Below are 18,762 nucleotides of genomic sequence, written 5' to 3'. Positions count from 1 at the left end.
CGGGACAAGTTGAACTTTTTAAATGGCACTGTTTATTTTACCATTGCTTGTACTGGAAAACTAGAAATTGTTTATGGGGTGAAACTGGGGGAATAAAAATCACCGTTTTCTGACAGCCATAACTCTCTTACATTTCCGTCTACACAGCTGTATGAGGGCTTGTTTTTTGCAGGGCAAACTTTTTTCTTATTTGTAAAAACTTTTTATAAACTTTTATTTAATTTTCTGGAGGGGATAAGGGGAGCATAAAAATGGAGAAATGTGATTTTTTTTCCCCTGCTACGGCATTCACCGCACGAGAAACATTTTCGGCATTTTGAGACACAGCAGTGTTTGGTTTATTTATTATTGGTAAACTAGGGAAAGGGGGGGCGATTTGAATTTATATTTTTTTTTAACTTTTTTTTTCCCCCACTTTATTTTAAGCCCCCCTAGTGGACTTAAACATGCGATCCTCTGATCACTTCTCCCATGGCCTGGAATAATTTACCATTGCAGTCTATGGGAGGTTTTCTATGTTCCTATGGAGCCTTGCCACAGGCGGGGCTTCACAGGAATGTATTGCTGTGGTACCCTTGAGTCTTCCCAACACTGAAAGCTATCACAGAGAACAAACAGAAGTTCGGGCCCCGGGAAAGATACTTCAGATGCCGTGGTCAGAGTTGACCACAGCATCTGAGGGGTTATATGACCGGGATAAGCAACACTGCCGATCCCAGTCATTAAAACCGGGTGCTAGCTGTATTACACAGCTGGTCCATGCAGTGTGAGCCCGCCCCATACTCCTTACGGCGCACCATTACGTAACTGTATGTGGTGGTGCACGTAAGGGTAAACTAAGGCAGGGACTTACCTTCAAGGTGCTTGACGATCCCTCTAAGACTGTTTCCATGAGCTACAATCAGGACTCTCTTCCCCTCCTTGATCACTGGGACGATTTCATCATTCCAAAATGGCAGGGCTCTGGCGATGGTGTCCTTCAGACTCTCACAGCTTGGTAGCTGGTCTTCTGTCAAGTCAGCGTAGCGACGATCCTGAGGGAAGGAAAAAAAAATTATAAAATCAATGAGTCTCACTGGAGAAAGCAGAGACTGCAGAAATCAATAGACAGGAATAACAGGCTGAGGCATAGAGGCGGCCATTATTTACTCAGATAGATCTAATTACAAGGCTGCACAGTGCAGGGTGGGTCTAAACGGTGCATACATGCTAAGACCTCTCCAGTGCGGTCTGGTGTCCAGCTGCGGGACCATGTGGCGGTATTACACAACATTCAGTGAGCACTCTGGGGATTTGGGGAAATAGGGAACCTGCACCCCTAACTTTTTATCTAGTTCTCCCCGCTTATGGCAGTGCCTAAAGCAGCATAGCTCTCTTAAAGGGGTTGTCAGTTATTTATTTATTTATTTTTTAAGGCAGAGAATAAATCAGAATAAAAAATTTTTTTTAAAAATGTTATACTTACCACCTTGACCCCTGCCGGTCCAAGTGCCGCTGCTTCGACAATGATTTGCCGATTACTGGTCTCAGTGGTAAACAGCAGGAGACTGTCGCAGTCAGTGACTGGCTGCAGCGGTCACATGCACAATGCAGGCAAGTCACCTCTGCAGTCAGGAAAGCAAAGCCAGGGCAGCGAAGCAGCAGCGCTGGAATGGAGAGGGTTTGGAACATTTTTTAAATTATTCTAATAGGTTTCTAATCTAGACTCTTCTCCTATGTGCGCACATTGCAACAAACCCCCCAGCTGTGTATCCATGAGGCGGTCAAGTTGTGACCCTCTGCATGTAAAGTTAAAGGGGTTATCCTCCACTAACAAATGCTCCCCCATATGTTGAGCCCCTCACACTGATTCTACCTTCTTGGCTGCCCGTTCCGCTCCTGGTCCCTGCACAGCCACTGCTGCTTCACCCCGTGCGCAGATGAAAACATCTGGTGTCGGGGGGGGGGGGGAGCAGCCAACGGCAGGCGATACTAGGGAGACTCGTCCCAATCACCACCTGCCATTGGCTGCTCCCCCCACCCCCCCGACACCGGATCTTTTAATCCGCACACAGGGAGAAGCAGCAGTGGCTGTGCAGGGACCAGGAGCGGAACGGGAAGCCAGGTAAGTAGAATCAGTGTGAGGGGACCGGCATATGGGGTAGCATTTGTTAGTGTTGGATAACCCCTTTAAGGCTGCATTAGATAATCGCTAACGCGCATTAGCGATCATCTGGCAGTGTAATTCTGCTGCCAGCTGCCTGATAACCAAGCAAACGCTTGTTCATCGGGCAATTATGATTTTTAAGCATGCTTTCTAATAGCGAGTGATGGCATAGGGATAGTTCCTCGCCATGCTGAGGAGGAGATCACTGCATGTAATAGCAGCGGTCTCCTCCGCTAGCTAGCAAGCTATTGCTGATCTGCCTGTCTAAAACTGGATTTACACAGGCCGACTGAAGCATTGCCCCCCGACAGTCAGCTGCTCGTTCAGTGAAGGAGATCACCTCCACAGTATGAGGACGAGGCTATAGCGATCCCTCCTCCCCATACAGAGTCATGGTTTCTGAGCAGCAGATCTCCGTTTAGACCGCACAATCTGCTGCCCAGAAGCCATGATCAGTGGGGCCTGCATGAACAACAGGATCATCCGATGAACGAGCGTTTCGCTCGTCCACCCGGTGATCGGCAGCACATTTACATGGCCAGATTGTCGAGAAAGACCGGCCGCAAGGACGGTCGTTCCAAATAATCTGCCCGATTCTTGGGCCGTGTAAATGCATCTTAATACAGGCTTTGGGGGTCTGTTTCCAAAGATGCAGACAATCACATATTTCGGTAATTCAACCTTTTTACTTTTGAGCAGGTTTGTATGACGAGCCCTTCTACACATGACGTTAAAGGGGAGAAGACAACCCCTATTGTCCTAACCCCTGCCGCATAAAACATTCTCCTGTCTAAGGTCCTGCTTTTCAGTGGCTTAGTCCCACAACTCTGGACTATAACAGACACAGGAGCAGAAGCGGTCAGGGCGGGCAGTGGCTCGGCAGGACTGCAGACAGGCGATTTATGGGGCACAGGTTAGGACAATAGGGCTTGTCTTCTCCTAAGCCGGACAACCCCTTTAATAATCATGTACATACTGATACAGTTGCAGTTTCTTTTCCTATATTATGGCGGTTTGTCTACTTTAGGCCTGACTCAGGAGGACTCCGACACTTCTCACTCCTTACCTTGCTGATGATGCTATAATAATCATGGTCGGCATCCATGGAGGGTGGAGGGATATCGTACGACCGCCTCCAGATCTTCACCTGCTCCTCTCCGTGCTTGGCCGCCGTCTCCGCCTTGTTCAGTCCGGTCAGCCCGCCGTAGTGCCTCTCGTTCAGCCTCCATGTCCTCACCACCTTCACCCACATCTGGTCAGTGCCGTCCAGCGCCAGCCACAAGGTGCGTATGGCCCTCTTCAGGACGGATGTGAAGCAGATATCAAACTGATAGCCGGCATCTGTCAGACAAAAGCGTTGGAAGCCATTGAATGTCATCTATGGATCTACAGGAGATCGTCAACTTATCCGTATATTCACACGTAGTGGATTTGTTGCAGAAATTTTTGCAAGTTTCCAATTCATGCATGCGAATATAAATCTGGTTAAAGTGGTTGCCCCTACATTATTCAAACCAGCATCTGGATATGAAAACAGGCAATTACAGAAGTAATAAAAAACTTATCACAGCCACTAAGTTATTCAATAAAGTATCTATCTGTATAGCGCCACCTGCTGTCTGTTCTTTTCCTTACTTCTCTGTCCACCTCAGTAAGGTTGCTGAGGTGGACGCACATGCTCAGTTCCATCTGTCAGCTGCCACCAGCCGCACCTACTGAAGCTGTGACAGGGCTCATGCACACGACCGTACATATGTGTATTGTCCACATTCGTGTAGCCTTTCTGCAAAATATAGATTATGTGTTATTCTTGTCCGTTTTGTGGACAAAAATATCTAGTTCTAACTAAGGGAGCGAAAAGATCTGAGACGTGTCCACGAACGGTATATGTATTTTGCAGATCCATGGTTTGTGGACCGCAAAATGGATATGGTCGTGTGTATGAGACCTTAAAGGGGTTGTCCGCGTTCAGAGCTGAACCCGGACATCCCTCCATTTTCACCCAGGCAGCCCCCCTGACTTGAGCATCGGAGCAGTTCATGCTCCGATGCTCTCCTTTGCCCTGCGCTAAATCGTGCAGGGCAAAGGCATTTTTTGGAGATAAGCCATCAATATCTGATCAGTTGGGCTCCGACACCCCGCACCCCTGCCAATCAGCGGGTTACTGCAGGGCTGCTCCCATCAAATTCCCTAACAACCACTATATAGCTGATTCCTGGGGTTTAAGGATGCTAGACCCCCCCCCAACCCCCAATCTGACATGCTAGGGATGGCGAATCAAAACCCCAGAATACCCCTTTAAAATAAGGCCTGCATGGGGTGAATACCTATGTATAAGGTAAGTGGCACCGCGTGGGCCCATGGTGGGCTATGGTCACTGTCCTATGGATCCTGGACGTCGCCCATACATAATGCATGTTCATCTGATCTGCATTCAGACTCGGTGACGCAGGACGCTTTCAGGCCGCGCTTCTACAAGGTCAAAACCGCTACAATCCAGAGTAAATTCTGCACAACTGCCCTTGGACACAACGTGTCCTATTATCTCCAATCGCAGACCACCTCCCGCACATTTCAGCTTCACCCACATTCAGCCACAGAAGGTGTTTTTCACTAATACACAGCAAAACAAGACAAAGGTCAAAACTCATCAGCCCAGAGGATGCAGCAGAGCCAGGAGCGCGCTATGTGCCGTGGCCGCTCTTATCTGTGCCGTCACTCACTCTCGGCCGGGATAATTGGCTGCAGTGCAGATGTGATATTAATAGTCGTCCTCTTCTCAGTTCTATCTGTTCCTGGAGAACCTGGATGTCCAGCAACATGGCCGCCAGAAGCACAGTTTGTAGCTCCAGGGTCCCAAAGCAAAACTTTTAACAGGGCCCCCCAACTACCGTGCTTCATTTACAGTACTGGTCCACGGGAAAGAGACCATCTGGGCCCCCTCTGGCTCTTGGACCTGGTTTAGCTACACTCTCTGCACCCCCTATGGCCACCCTTACAGCTACCACAGGGGGAAGTCACCCAGCTTTCCCGGAATCCTGAACTGCAACCCTACTTGGTCTTGGGAGATGTTCATACTGTGGATTTTGACGCGGCAGAATCCGCTGCGGTTTCTCACTTTGAATATCACTGACCCGTTTCCAGTATAGCCTCACTGAAAGGAGCTAAACCGCAGGTGGGTACCCACCATGGCTTCCAGCGGCATCTGTCTGGGCACAGCATCAATAGGGGACATGTCCCTTCTTGGTGCAGTCGCGGCTTTGAACTGCGAAAAAAAAAACGGGAGGCGGACACCAAGCAGCCGCCAGTGGAAAGTGGGCGCGAAAAGCCGCACCAAAATTCCAATGGCAAATTCCGCAGCGCGAACGGGCCCTAGGAGGGACTGTCATATAGAGAGCAAGCTGTGCGACGCTAGGGGCCATAGGGCCACCATTACAGCTTTGGGACCGCCACCAAGAATGAAGGGGCTGCAGCTCTGACTTAGCGCCCCCCACTTCATTCTGGGGATCGGTAGGGGCCCCCAAGGTTGAAAGCCAACCGAACATAACATGATGGCATATCCTAGAAATATTACATCACTTATCGGGTGGGGAATACCCCTTTAAGCTATGCAGTGGATGGATGACCAAGGGTCTTCTTCGGGAACCCGAGAAAGCTGGGTGATCAGCCATATTCATTGCAAAAAAAAATTAAAATATAAAAAATCCCCTGTTATGGACCCTGCAGCATCCAGCGACATTACTCCCCTGGCCAAGATCCCGCCGCACTTGATGATTCATCGGCCGGCAGACACTGAGCAATGCCGGGGAAGGAGAATGAATCATTTTCTTCCCTCCTTCGTACAGGGGATGGAACGTTTCACGACGAGGAGGAAATAAGACAGAGATTACGTAAAAACGGCAAAGGAAATGAGTCAAATACGAGTTCCCAGACTGCACTGCTTCAAACGGAGATAAGCGGCTGCCGAAGCCATCAGGTGGCGCTTATCACAGGGAACTGTGCTGTTCCTTTCATATTGAATTTCTGCACTGTATTATTTCTTGTTTTACCTATGTTGTTTAAGTCTATTGTTCTCTGCTGCCATCTGCTGGCCGGAATTTGTATGCTGCACGCCTTCGTTCGTTGTCTATAAAGTTTTATCTCTGGGCGTGGTTTTAGCAGCCTTGGGCCTGGTCACTTCCTGTAGCCTTTTTCAGTGCTGCATCCTTTGTGACTGGAGACACACACCTCGGCTTGTGAAGGCATCAGTTTTTGACCAGCAGTTGCCTCAGCAGTTGCCTCAGCAGTAGCCTCAGAAAAGACATCCACACCACAGCATCTACTGTATTCCTGTATTGCATCACCGTATGTCACTGCTCTGGATCAAATAAACCCACATTTGATTGCATCCTCATGTCTACGTCTGGATCCATCTAACCTGAGCATCTGCCGGTCCGGTCTGCTCCACTGCTTGGATACGAAGGTAGGCCAGTCACAAAGCCATTATCAGTTACACCTTCATTCGCCTTCATGTGGGGACAGAACAGTCAAAAACTGCCTTAAAGCCTTATACCTCAGTCAATATCCGTCTGAATGTCCAATGCCCGGCTACAGATTCCCTCAGAGCCCAGTGCCACACTCAGGAACCTCCCCTGCAACAGGCCCACTCCCAGCAAATCTGCCCAGCAACAGTGCACGTCCCATAAGCCTAAGGGGAAGCACGGCGTGTCCGCAGTAGATATACCCTCGCCTGGAAGTCCTCCACTACTCGCCAAGCCACTTTCTACATCCTATATTAACCCTTGCTCGCATGATATAAGGACTGTTCACGCACGCGGGGCCTCCCTCAAACCAAAACCCCGCAATTCACTAAAAGGACTTTGGGAAACTCATCGGGGTGCCTCATCTGAGCCGCACTGCAATTTTCAGCCCCCAATTTAAAAGTTTGATTTCTTAAAGAGACAGCGCACCTTAAATCAAAATGGCCGAAAAGGACCTCGTACAGTTCCCCAGTGATGAAACAAAACAAATGCAACCTGATACTGATCATTATGAAGAGCTGGAGGTAGAAACCACACTTCCAGCAGACCAAGTCACGCGACCAACGCGCTCTCTCAAACCAACTATAAAGATCACAGAAAACTATCACACCAGGAAAGATGAGCTATGTGACAACCTGGAAGAGCTATGGGAACGAGTTTCCTCCCTCATATCAGGATTTAAGTCCTCCTCAGGCGATGCCACCAGTTTACAAGTTGCCGTCGGGCGGCTGAACGCAGCCCATGAAAGATACAAGAGACTGTCCACAAGGTATATAACCTTTCTAAAAGACTCTAATATTGAAGAAGCCCCATCAGAATTGTGCAAGGCAGAATCAATTGACAGACAAAGAGATGCCATGGTGCTGGACGCTAAAGATAAAGTGGAACTCCGTATCTCTCATTTGCAAGAAACTAGATCACACAGATCGCATTCATCCAAACATTCCTCGCGGTCCTACAGATCATCATGCTCTAGAAGCTCCACCCTGAGCGACAGATTACTAGAGGCCCGCATAAATGCAGAGCAATCCAAAGTGAGGCGTTCCTTCACCGAAAAAGAAGTCCTTGCGAGGGCTGAAGCAGAGGCCAAGAGGGCAGAAGCGGAGGCAGAAGCCAAGAGGGCAGAAGCAGAAGCGGAGGCAAAAGCCAAGAGGGCAGAAGCAGAAGCAGAGGCTCGAATAAAGATCCTTGAATCAGAGAGGGAAGAGGAAATCGCATTAGCAAGAGTAAGACTACTTGAGCAAGCATTGAGCCAAGGCCCTGATTCAGTCTGCTTACCACCAGAGGAGATAGACGATCCAGCTGATCGCACCAGCGACTACGTACTGAAACAGTTATCTGCACCACCCCCAGTGTGCAGTACTGTCCAAGCCAACAACACTGAAACCTCCAAGTCAGCTCTACCTGCAGTGGCAGTGACACCCACAGCACCTGAGCAATCCAATAACAGTCGCCCAGACGCACCCTCTCAAGGACAGTTATTACAGCAAGATGGCTACCAGGTGTTTCCTGGCCTACCTCCACAGCTCAAGCAGCAGTCATCAGAATCTACAGAGGCTAGACCACAGCTCAACCCTGCAGCAACATCATTCTACCTGGAAGCATCTCACCCTTTCACGCCACGCAGCCTATACGCCCCAGGGGCATCACAAGTTGTCATGGCAACAAGCAGTGAGAAATCAGATATGTCTGAGTTTGCCAGGTTTATGGTGAGCAGAGAGCTAATTAACACCAGTCTCTCAAAATTTGATGACCGTGCGGAGAGCTATAGAGCCTGGAAGGCAACCTTCATAGCCGCCATCGCCAACCTCAACCTAACTGCAGAGCAGGAGCTCGACCTCTTGATCAACTGGCTGGGCCCAGGCTCCACAAATCGCATCAAGAGCCTTAGAACTGTCTATGTGGGACAAGCAGAAGCAGGTCTCGCTGCAGCCTGGCAGAGACTCGAACGCACCTTTGGCAGCGCAGAAGCAATAGAGAAGGCACTATTCAGGAGACTGCAGAACGTCCCCAAGATCAGTCTCAAGGATGTCCATAAGCTTCAGGATTTAAGTGATTTGCTCATGGAACTGGAGCTTGCCAAAAGAGACCCTCGTCTGTCCGGGCTGTGCTACCTGGATACAGCCCATGGGGTGAACCCAATTGTCGTGAAGTTACCATACAGCCTGCAAGAGAAGTGGGCGGCATCAGTCTCAAGGTACAAAAGAGTGCATGACGTCACTTTTCCTCCATTTATTCATTTCTGTAGGTTCATCGATGAACAGTCCCAGATGAGGAATGACCCCAGCCTCGACTTCCTGGAGTTCAATACTACAGCCTCAGTGACACCATCATCAAGGTATGAAAGTATTGTGCATAAACACAGAGACTTTAAGAGCAGCGTGAATGTTAGAAAGACTAACCTACCATCATCTGCAGTACCCACTGGTAGACAGTACACTACCTCATCAGGAGACAAGGCCTTCAATCGTGAATGTCCCATTCATAAAAAACCACACTCACTGAACAAATGTAGAGGATTTAGATCCAAAACAATACAGGAGCGCAGGAAAGTCCTGACCGAGCTTGGGGTATGTTTCAAGTGCTGCGCTTCATTGGAGCACATGGCTAAGGACTGTAAATCCATTATCAAGTGTGAGGAGTGTCATAGTGAAAGACATGCCTCAGCTATGCACCCAACTACACTCACAAGGGACTCACCTGCTGCTGTCACCACCAGTCCTGCTCAAAGTCATGGCGGGGAGCCCCAGAACCACGCTAACACAGCCACTGCTGTTTCCTGCTCATGCTCGGACGTATGTGGGGAGGGCCAGAGTGAGAAATGTTGTGCCCGCATATGCCTAATCAAGGTCTACCCGGAGGGGCTACCAGAAAAGGCAGTAAAAATGTATGCCATCATTGACGACCAAAGCAACCGTTCCCTAGCAGGACCTAAATTCTTTGAAGCCTTTGGAATAAAGGGACCATCAGAACCCTACATCTTAAACACCTGCTCGGGTCGCATAGAGACTAGCGGCAGGAGGGCACAAGGATTCATCGCTCGTTCCGTCAGTGGAAATACGGAAATACCTCTACCGACGCTGATCGAATGCGATCAAATACCCAACCATAGGGATGAAATTCCTACCCCGGAAGCTGCATTTCACCATCCACACCTAAGGCACCTAGCCAACGTTATCCCACCTATGGACAACAACGCCGAGATTCTACTCCTGCTTGGCAGAGACAATCTAAGGGTACACAAGGTGCGTCAACAGTGTAATGGTCCCGACTATGCACCATACGCCCAGAGACTGGACTTGGGATGGGTAGTCATAGGAAATGTATGCTTGGATCAACCAAAAATCCGCTCATTCAAAACGTACGTGCGTGGAGATGGACGCACAACTTGCATTAAGCCTTGCCCTCATCACTATGAGGTGAAAGAGAAGCCTCCAGACCTCATACAACCACCTGACGACATTCCCTACTTTGCTGACAACTTGGGAAGATTAGTCTTTCATACCAGCAAGGACGATGATAAAGTAGCTTTGTCAGTAGAGGACAGAGAATTTATCAAGATAATGGACAATGAGTTCCTTAAAGACGATACCAATCACTGGGTTTCTCCATTACCCTTCCGAGCTACCAGGGTGAGACTCCCGAACAATAGGGAACAAGCTCTGTCTAGATTTAACTCTCTTCAGCGTACCATGAACAGTAAGCCTGAGATGAGAGAACACATCGTTGCCTTTATCGACAAAATATTCCGCAACAACCATGCAGAACCAGCTCCATCCTTAGGGAAGAACGACGAGTGCTGGTACTTGCCTTCATTTGGAGTGTATCACCCACGGAAACCTAATCAAATTAGGGTTGTTTTCGACTCAAGTGCCAAACATCAAGGTGTATCGCTTAATGATGTCCTTCTCACAGGTCCTAATCTGACGAATAACCTAGTTGGAGTGCTGATGAGGTTCAGAAAAGAGCTTGTTGCCATCACCGCCGACATTGAACAGATGTTCCACTGTTTCGTAGTCAGAGAGGACCACCGGAATTTCCTCAGGTTTCTGTGGTACAAGAATAACGACACCAACGCAGAGATGGCAGAATATCGTATGAGGGTACACGTATTTGGAAACAGCCCTTCACCTGCCGTGGCAACTTACGGCCTTCGGCGAACTGCATTAGAGGGAGAATCCGAGTACGGTAAAGACGCCAGAGACTTTGTAGAAAAGGACTTCTACGTAGACGATGGACTCAAATCACTACCCACTGAAGAAGCGGCTATCGATCTGCTCAAAAGGACTCAAAGTATGTTGTACCAAGCTAAACTTAGACTACACAAAATTGCTTCAAACAGCCTGGCCGTTATGAGGGCCTTCGAATCAGGCGATCATGCACCAGGATTCAAGGACATTAACTTGGGACTGGACAGTCCACCTGTGCAGAGGAGCTTGGGCCTCAGATGGGATCTCTCGGCTGACTCCTTCGGTTTTCAGATAAGTTGTGCAGACAAGCCATTCACAAAGCGAGGCGTCCTATCAGTGGTAAACAGCCTATTTGATCCGCTGGGATTTGTAGCGCCCATCACCATACAAGGTAAATTTCTACTGAGACAGTTTTCTGAAACAGTCAAGGATTGGGATACCCCACTTCCCTCCGAGAAAGAGCAAAAATGGGAAACCTGGAAGCGATCTTTGTGTGCCTTGGATGAGATCCACATCCCGAGATGCTATATTAAAACCTCACTTTCCTCTAGCATAAAGAAAGTACTCCACGTGTTCTCGGATGCCTCCACGGAGGCCATCGCAGCGGTCGCCTATCTGAAGGTGACAGAACCCAACAACCAAAATCACGTTGGAATAGTCTTTGGTCCAGAGTTTCTGCTTGGAGAGGCGGACGAATGTGTACAGGAAGTTTTCAGCATCCAGGATCCGGATAATGATCCAGAAATCCGCACTGAAGTTAGTGCATTAGTCACTGGAACAAAGCAAACCGCCAGCTTCGGTTGTCAGCGCTTTGAACGTTTCTCCAGTTGGATGAGACCCATCGAGAACGTCCCTGATGGGTGAACAGGACTGTATCTAGTTTCGCAGATCTTCTCCATTCCAAGTTGGAAAACAGGACTATCTATGTTTGCATTCTAACATGTTTTCTTTTACAGGTTGTTTATATTTTATGGACATTCGTCATAGTGAAATCCCCAAAGTGAATTTCAGACGGGGAGTGTGCTGTTCCTTTCATATTGAATTTCTGCACTGTATTATTTCTTGTTTTACCTATGTTGTTTAAGTCTATTGTTCTCTGCTGCCATCTGCTGGCCGGAATTTGTATGCTGCACGCCTTCGTTCGTTGTCTATAAAGTTTTATCTCTGGGCGTGGTTTTAGCAGCCTTGGGCCTGGTCACTTCCTGTAGCCTTTTTCAGTGCTGCATCCTTTGTGACTGGAGACACACACCTCGGCTTGTGAAGGCATCAGTTTTTGACCAGCAGTTGCCTCAGCAGTTGCCTCAGCAGTAGCCTCAGAAAAGACATCCACACCACAGCATCTACTGTATTCCTGTATTGCATCACCGTATGTCACTGCTCTGGATCAAATAAACCCACATTTGATTGCATCCTCATGTCTACGTCTGGATCCATCTAACCTGAGCATCTGCCGGTCCGGTCTGCTCCACTGCTTGGATACGAAGGTAGGCCAGTCACAAAGCCATTATCAGTTACACCTTCATTCGCCTTCATGTGGGGACAGAACAAATACCCAACCATAGGGATGAAATTCCTACCCCGGAAGCTGCATTTCACCATCCACACCTAAGGCACCTAGCCAACGTTATCCCACCTATGGACAACAACGCTGAGATTCTACTCCTGCTTGGCAGAGACAATCTAAGGGTACACAAGGTGCGTCAACAGTGTAATGGTCCCGACTATGCACCATACGCCCAGAGACTGGACTTGGGATGGGTGGTCATAGGAAATGTATGCTTGGATCAACCAAAAATCCGCTCATTCAAAACGTACGTGCGTGGAGATGGACGCACAACTTGCATTAAGCCTTGCCCTCATCACTATGAGGTGAAAGAGAAGCCTCCAGACCTCATACAACCACCTGACGACATTCCCTACTTTGCTGACAACTTGGGAAGATTAGTCTTTCATACCAGCAAGGACGATGATAAAGTAGCTTTGTCAGTAGAGGACAGAGAATTTATCAAGATAATGGACAATGAGTTCCTTAAAGACGAAACCAATCACTGGGTTTCTCCATTACCCTTCCGAGCTACCAGGGTGAGACTCCCGAACAATAGGGAACAAGCTCTGTCTAGATTTAACTCTCTTCAGCGTACCATGAACAGTAAGCCTGAGATGAGAGAACACATCGTTGCCTTTATCGACAAAATATTCCGCAACAACCATGCAGAACCAGCTCCATCCTTAGGGAAGAACGACGAGTGCTGGTACTTGCCTTCATTTGGAGTGTATCACCCACGGAAACCTAATCAAATTAGGGTTGTTTTCGACTCAAGTGCCAAACATCAAGGTGTATCTCTTAATGATGTCCTTCTCACAGGTCCTAATCTGACGAATAACCTAGTTGGAGTGCTGATGAGGTTCAGAAAAGAGCTCGTTGCCATCACCGCCGACATTGAACAGATGTTCCACTGTTTCGTAGTCAGAGAGGACCACCGGAATTTCCTCAGGTTTCTGTGGTACAAGAATAACGACACCAACGCAGAGATGGCAGAATATCGTATGAGGGTACACGTATTTGGAAACAGCCCTTCACCTGCCGTGGCAACTTACGGCCTTCGGCGAACTGCCTTAGAGGGAGAATCCGAGTACGGTAAAGACGCCAGAGACTTTGTAGAAAAGGACTTCTACGTAGACGATGGACTCAAATCACTACCGACTGAAGAAGCGGCTATCGATCTGCTCAAAAGGACTCAAAGTATGTTGTACCAAGCTAAACTTAGACTACACAAAATTGCTTCAAACAGCCTGGCCGTTATGAGGGCCTTCGAATCAGGCGATCATGCACCAGGATTCAAGGACATTAACTTGGGACTGGACAGTCCACCTGTGCAGAGGAGCTTGGGCCTCAGATGGGATCTCTCGGCTGACTCCTTCGGTTTTCAGATAAGTTGTGCAGACAAGCCATTCACAAAACGAGGCGTCCTATCAGTGGTAAACAGCCTATTTGATCCGCTGGGATTTGTAGCGCCCATCACCATACAAGGTAAATCTCTACTGAGACAGTTTTCTGAAACAGTCAAGGATTGGGATACCCCACTTCCCTCCGAGAAAGAGCAAAAATGGGAAGCCTGGAAGCGATCCTTGTGTGCCTTGGATGAGATCCACATCCCGAGATGCTATATTAAAACTTCACTTTCCTCTAGCATAAAGAAAGAACTCCACGTGTTCTCGGACGCCTCCACGGAGGCCATCGCAGCGGTTGCCTATCTGAAAGTGACAGAACCTAACAACCAAAACCACGTTGGATTCGTCTTTGGTAAGGCTAAGTTAGCCCCCAAGCCCGATCATACTATTCCCAGACTGGAACTTTGTGGGACTGTGTTGGCAGTTGAGATTGCGGATTTCATACAACAAGAACTGGGTGTCGACATAGCTGAAGTCCAGTATTACACCGACAGTAAGGTCGTTTTAGGTTACATCCACAATCGGACCAAGCGATTCTATGTGTACGTTAGTAACCGCATAGAGAGAATCAGGAGGTCCTCCAAACCTGAACAATGGCACTACGTACCATCCGAACTTAATCCAGCAGATCACGCCACTAGGCCTATGTCTATAGGTTCCTTTATTAACTCTACTTGGCTTACAGGTCCAGAGTTTCTGCTTGAAGAGGCGGACGAATGTGTACAGGAAGTTTTCAGCATCCAGGATCCGGATAATGATCCAGAAATCCGCGCTGAAGTTAGTGCATTAGTCACTGGAACAAAGCAAACCGCCAGCTTCAGTTGTCAGCGCTTTGAACGTTTCTCCAGTTGGATGAGACCCATCGAGAACGTCCCTGATGGGTGAACAGGACTGTATCAAGCTTCGCAGATCTTCTCCATTCCAAGTTGGAAAACAGGACTAATCTTTTTTGCATTCTAACATGTTTTTCTTTTACAGGTTGTTTATATTTAATGGACATTCGTCATAGTGAAATCCCCAAAGTGAATTTCAGACGGGGAGTGTGCTGTTCCTTTCATATTGAATTTCTGCACTGTATTATTTCTTGTTTTACCTATGTAGTTTAAGTCTATTGTTCTCTGCTGCCATCTGCTGGCCGGAATTTGTATGCTGCACGCTTCGTTCGTTGTCTATAAAGTTTTATGTCTGGGCGTGGTTTTAGCAGCCTTGGGCCTGGTCACTTCCTGTAGCCTTTTTCAGTGCTGCATTCCTTTGTGACTGGAGACACACACCTCGGCTTGTGAAGGCATCAGTTTTTGACCAGCAGTTGCCTCAGCAGTTAGCCTCAGAAAAGACATCCACATCACAGCATCTACTGCATTCCTGTATTCCATCACTGTATGTCATCACTGTATGTCACTGCTCTGGATCAAATAAACCCACGTTTGATTGCATCCTCATGTCTACGTCTGGATCCATCTAACCTGAGCATCTGCCGGTCCGGTCTGCTCCACTGCTTGGATACGAAGGTAGGCCAGTCACAAAGTCATTATCAGTTACACCTTCAATCGCCTTCATGTGGGGACAGAACAGTCAAAAACTGATGCCTTCACAAGCCGAGGTGTGTGTCTCCAGTCACAAAGGAATGCAGCACTGAAAAATCCCCTGTTATGGACCCTGCAGCATCCAGCGACATTACTCCCCTGGCCAAGATCCCGCCGCACTTGATGATTCATCGGCCGGCAGACACTGAGCAATGCCGGGGAAGGAGAATGAATCATTTTCTTCCCTCCTTCGTACAGGGGATGGAACGTTTCACGACGAGGAGGAAATAAGACAGAGATTACGTAAAAACGGCAAAGGAAATGAGTCAAATACGAGTTCCCAGACTGCACTGCTTCAAACGGAGATAAGCGGCTGCCGAAGCCATCAGGTGGCGCTTATCACAGGGAACTAAAGGGATGTTCACACGGAGAATCTTACACATTGATTCTGGAGCATTTTCGGTTCCAAAAACTGTACAAAATTGGTTTCAAATCTGTTCTGCAGTTCACCCACATGCAAATCATGGGGGGGGGGGGGCATGTGAAAGAGCGGTGGGCGGCCGCAGGCAGATGAGGGTACGTGCACACGGCGGGGCGGATTACTGGGATTTTAGTGCAGTCTTCACTGCATTTTAGCACGCGTTACTTGCAGATTCTATTGCGGATGTTGTTGCAGACTTGGTCCAGAGCTCGCCCTTTGCAATGCAAATCTGCACAAACTGACATAACGCAGGTCAATTTCAGCGCCGGGTACATAAGATTTTAAAGATCTCATCTACTCAGCTGGTAGAACTGTATTGCGCTGTGCACGGAGAACCCACAAGTAAAAAAAAAATATATATTAAAATTTAAAAAAAATCTGCAGCAGAAAGGCGACGCTCAGCCTTGGGCCTCATGCACACAACCGTATTTTGAATGTGTCCGATCCGCATTTCTTGTGGAATGCCCATGGACCCATTCATTTCTATGGGTCCGCGGAAAAATCGGACAGAGCTCGGATGTCGTCCGTGTGTCCATTCTGCAAATGACAGAACCTGTCCTATTCTTGTCCGTATTGCTTATGCGGATTGTACACGGAAGGTGCCTGTATGGTGCAGATCCGTAGTTTGCGGACCGCAATACGGACACGGTGGTGTGAATGGGGCTTTGGATTTCTGCAGCCGATTCACCGTAAAGATCGAACACTATCAAAGGGTCCGACACTGATGGCCTGACCGAGGTGGCCATCAAGATTCGAAACCCCAGGATGGGCGATCAATGTCCGAGTGGCAGGAGACTGATCCCCATTGATCAGCAGGATGACGGGGCCCCAACTAAGGCCCCACCCAGGCACAGTGGCTCCTGGTCCTCCAGCGCAGCACAGCGCCTGGCCTCCCGCCAATCAAACACCGGTCACCCGTCCCTGGACAGGCCAATCAAATGGCGGATTCTCGGAAAACCCTTCTATTCTTTCCGCTCGTTAGGACTGGAGCACAGCACAGAATCAGCATTAGGGCTCATGCACACGAACATGGAAATTGAAGAAAAATGGAAACGACTCCGTGTCCGTATGTCCATTCTGCAAAAAAAAAATAGAACATGTCCTATTCTTTTCGGTTTTCGGACAGGCATTGTTACAATGTATCCACACACAAAAAGGGATGCAACAAGGACGTCGCACAGATGTCTTTCTTTCTTTTTTTTGCAGACCGCAAAATACATCCGATCGTGTGCATGAGCCCTTAGCATTCCAGCTCTTCCATCCTGCTGATCACTCATCGACCGGCCATCCTAACGACTCCTGGAAAACCCCCTTAAAATCCAACCAGGCTCTGTCCATAAACATGAGCGTACATGCGTATCCCTCGACTAGATCTGATCAAACACCCCACCTTAAAGGGTCCCACCGCCAGAATTCGTCTTGTAACCCATGACTACATGATACTGGCCGAGGACCAGGACCCAGAGTCCCTGCCAAATCCTAATGAAAGAGGATGCAGTGAGAAGAGCGGAGAACCCCGGGGGGCGCTGCGTAAAAGATCCCCATCACTGAAAATCTCCAGTACTGACTGCGCCCTTGGCAGTAGAGCTGCTTGCTTGTGCTGAACGGAACCCCAATGCAGTCACAAACTCTACTGAGGTCATGTAGCATCTGATGATGGCGGAATTACGTTATAATGGAGATCAGGGCGCCATGACTACCTAACACACGGCGTGCAAACACTTCATGCTCAATATAGGACTGCAATCACCCAAAAGGCGGCGGTGCACAGTACATACGTGTGCATACACACATATATTAACCCTTTCCTTTAATAAACAACGCACAATCAACCAATCAATGAAATTTAGTGCATTCCTTCATCTGCACCATTCATCTGCACCTACACCCACTTTAAGGGCTATTACCTTTCAGTGCCTCTCCGCCCTTCTTGGCCTCCTCCACTCCTGTGTCACTTAAGTCAGCGTCAAACCAGCCGCAGAATCTGTTCTCCTGGTTCCAGGTGCTCTCCCCATGGCGGATAAGGACGATCTTGTAAGCTGCCATGTCTCCTGCTCTCCCCGGCTGTCAGACTGCGGAACAGAGTGAGGACTGCGCCTGCGCACTCACCGTTTAAGAAATGGGCGTGGAATCGTGACGTGTGCGCTTCACAGACTTGAGTGCGCCTGCGTACAAAGCGTACTTCAAACGCAGGGAACTCAACGGTTAGCCATATTTGTTTTGGGAAAATTCATTATAGGGATACTTAGAGAGTTCTGGCGGTAGTTAGAACTCAAGGTTTAACGAAGGCCGACTGGGAATAGTATGTGGGGCTGCCCGGGTGCGAAATGAATGTTAATCGACGATACTGGGCGTGAAGATGGGAAGGTTGCCCTTCAAAAAGATGGCTGCAGCGGTATCACCACAGGTGCTGCTGGATGTTGGCTGAGCTTGTCCTCTGTGGCACGTAAGGCACGTACCAGCAGCAGGGAGACGTGACCTTCATGAGTGCTGTGCTGTGTATCATGGGGCTCCTGTGACTGAACAGTGGGTCTTTTCATGATGCGCAGCCCCCTAGTGGTGATTTATGGGAACATACAAGTTCTATGAGGGAATATTTATGAGGTAAAAAGGTGTCTCACCAGCAATGAGGACGGGGTCGTTTGGTGACTTGTGCCTCATTGCTGCACTGTGACCCATTAATTAGCCTGGATTCCGACTAGGGTCGCCACCTGGCTGGTAAACCGTCAACCTACCCAGTATTACCAGTAGGAGGCGGTAATTCTCCCTTCAGTAACCAAAGAGGTATGAGATTCCTCCTTGCTACTAATAAATAATAATAATATAATGTATTTATATAGCGCCACCATATTCCGCAGCGCTTTACAAGTTCATAGGGTTCATGTACAAAACAAAAATAACTGGCTAATATGCAACTGAAACACTAGGAGTCAGGGCCCTGCTCGCAAGA

General features: G+C 48.5%; 1 protein-coding gene across 3 annotated transcripts in view; it reads right to left on the bottom strand.

Annotated features, from left to right (window-relative positions):
• Positions 1-17,907, bottom strand: part of PGAM1 (phosphoglycerate mutase 1) — a 37,674-nt gene extending 19,767 nt beyond the window's left edge. For all 3 annotated transcript variants that reach the window (XR_005779474.1, XR_005779475.1, XM_040435275.1), the window contains exons 1-3: positions 17,720-17,907; positions 3,213-3,487; positions 854-1,034 (exon numbers count right to left, since the gene is read on the bottom strand). Coding sequence is in view for 1 of the 3 variants with exons in the window: in XM_040435275.1 (XP_040291209.1) it covers positions 854-1,034; positions 3,213-3,487; positions 17,720-17,858 (595 nt within the window). In the remaining 2 variants the exon portion in view is untranslated. The remainder of the gene's footprint in view (positions 1-853; positions 1,035-3,212; positions 3,488-17,719) is intronic.
• Between the last annotated feature and the right edge of the window lie 855 nt (positions 17,908-18,762).

This window comes from Bufo bufo, chromosome 6, assembly GCF_905171765.1.
Source record: "Bufo bufo chromosome 6, aBufBuf1.1, whole genome shotgun sequence".
Taxonomy (NCBI): domain Eukaryota; kingdom Metazoa; phylum Chordata; class Amphibia; order Anura; family Bufonidae; genus Bufo; species Bufo bufo.
This window is presented reverse-complemented; position numbering and strand designations above follow the sequence as displayed.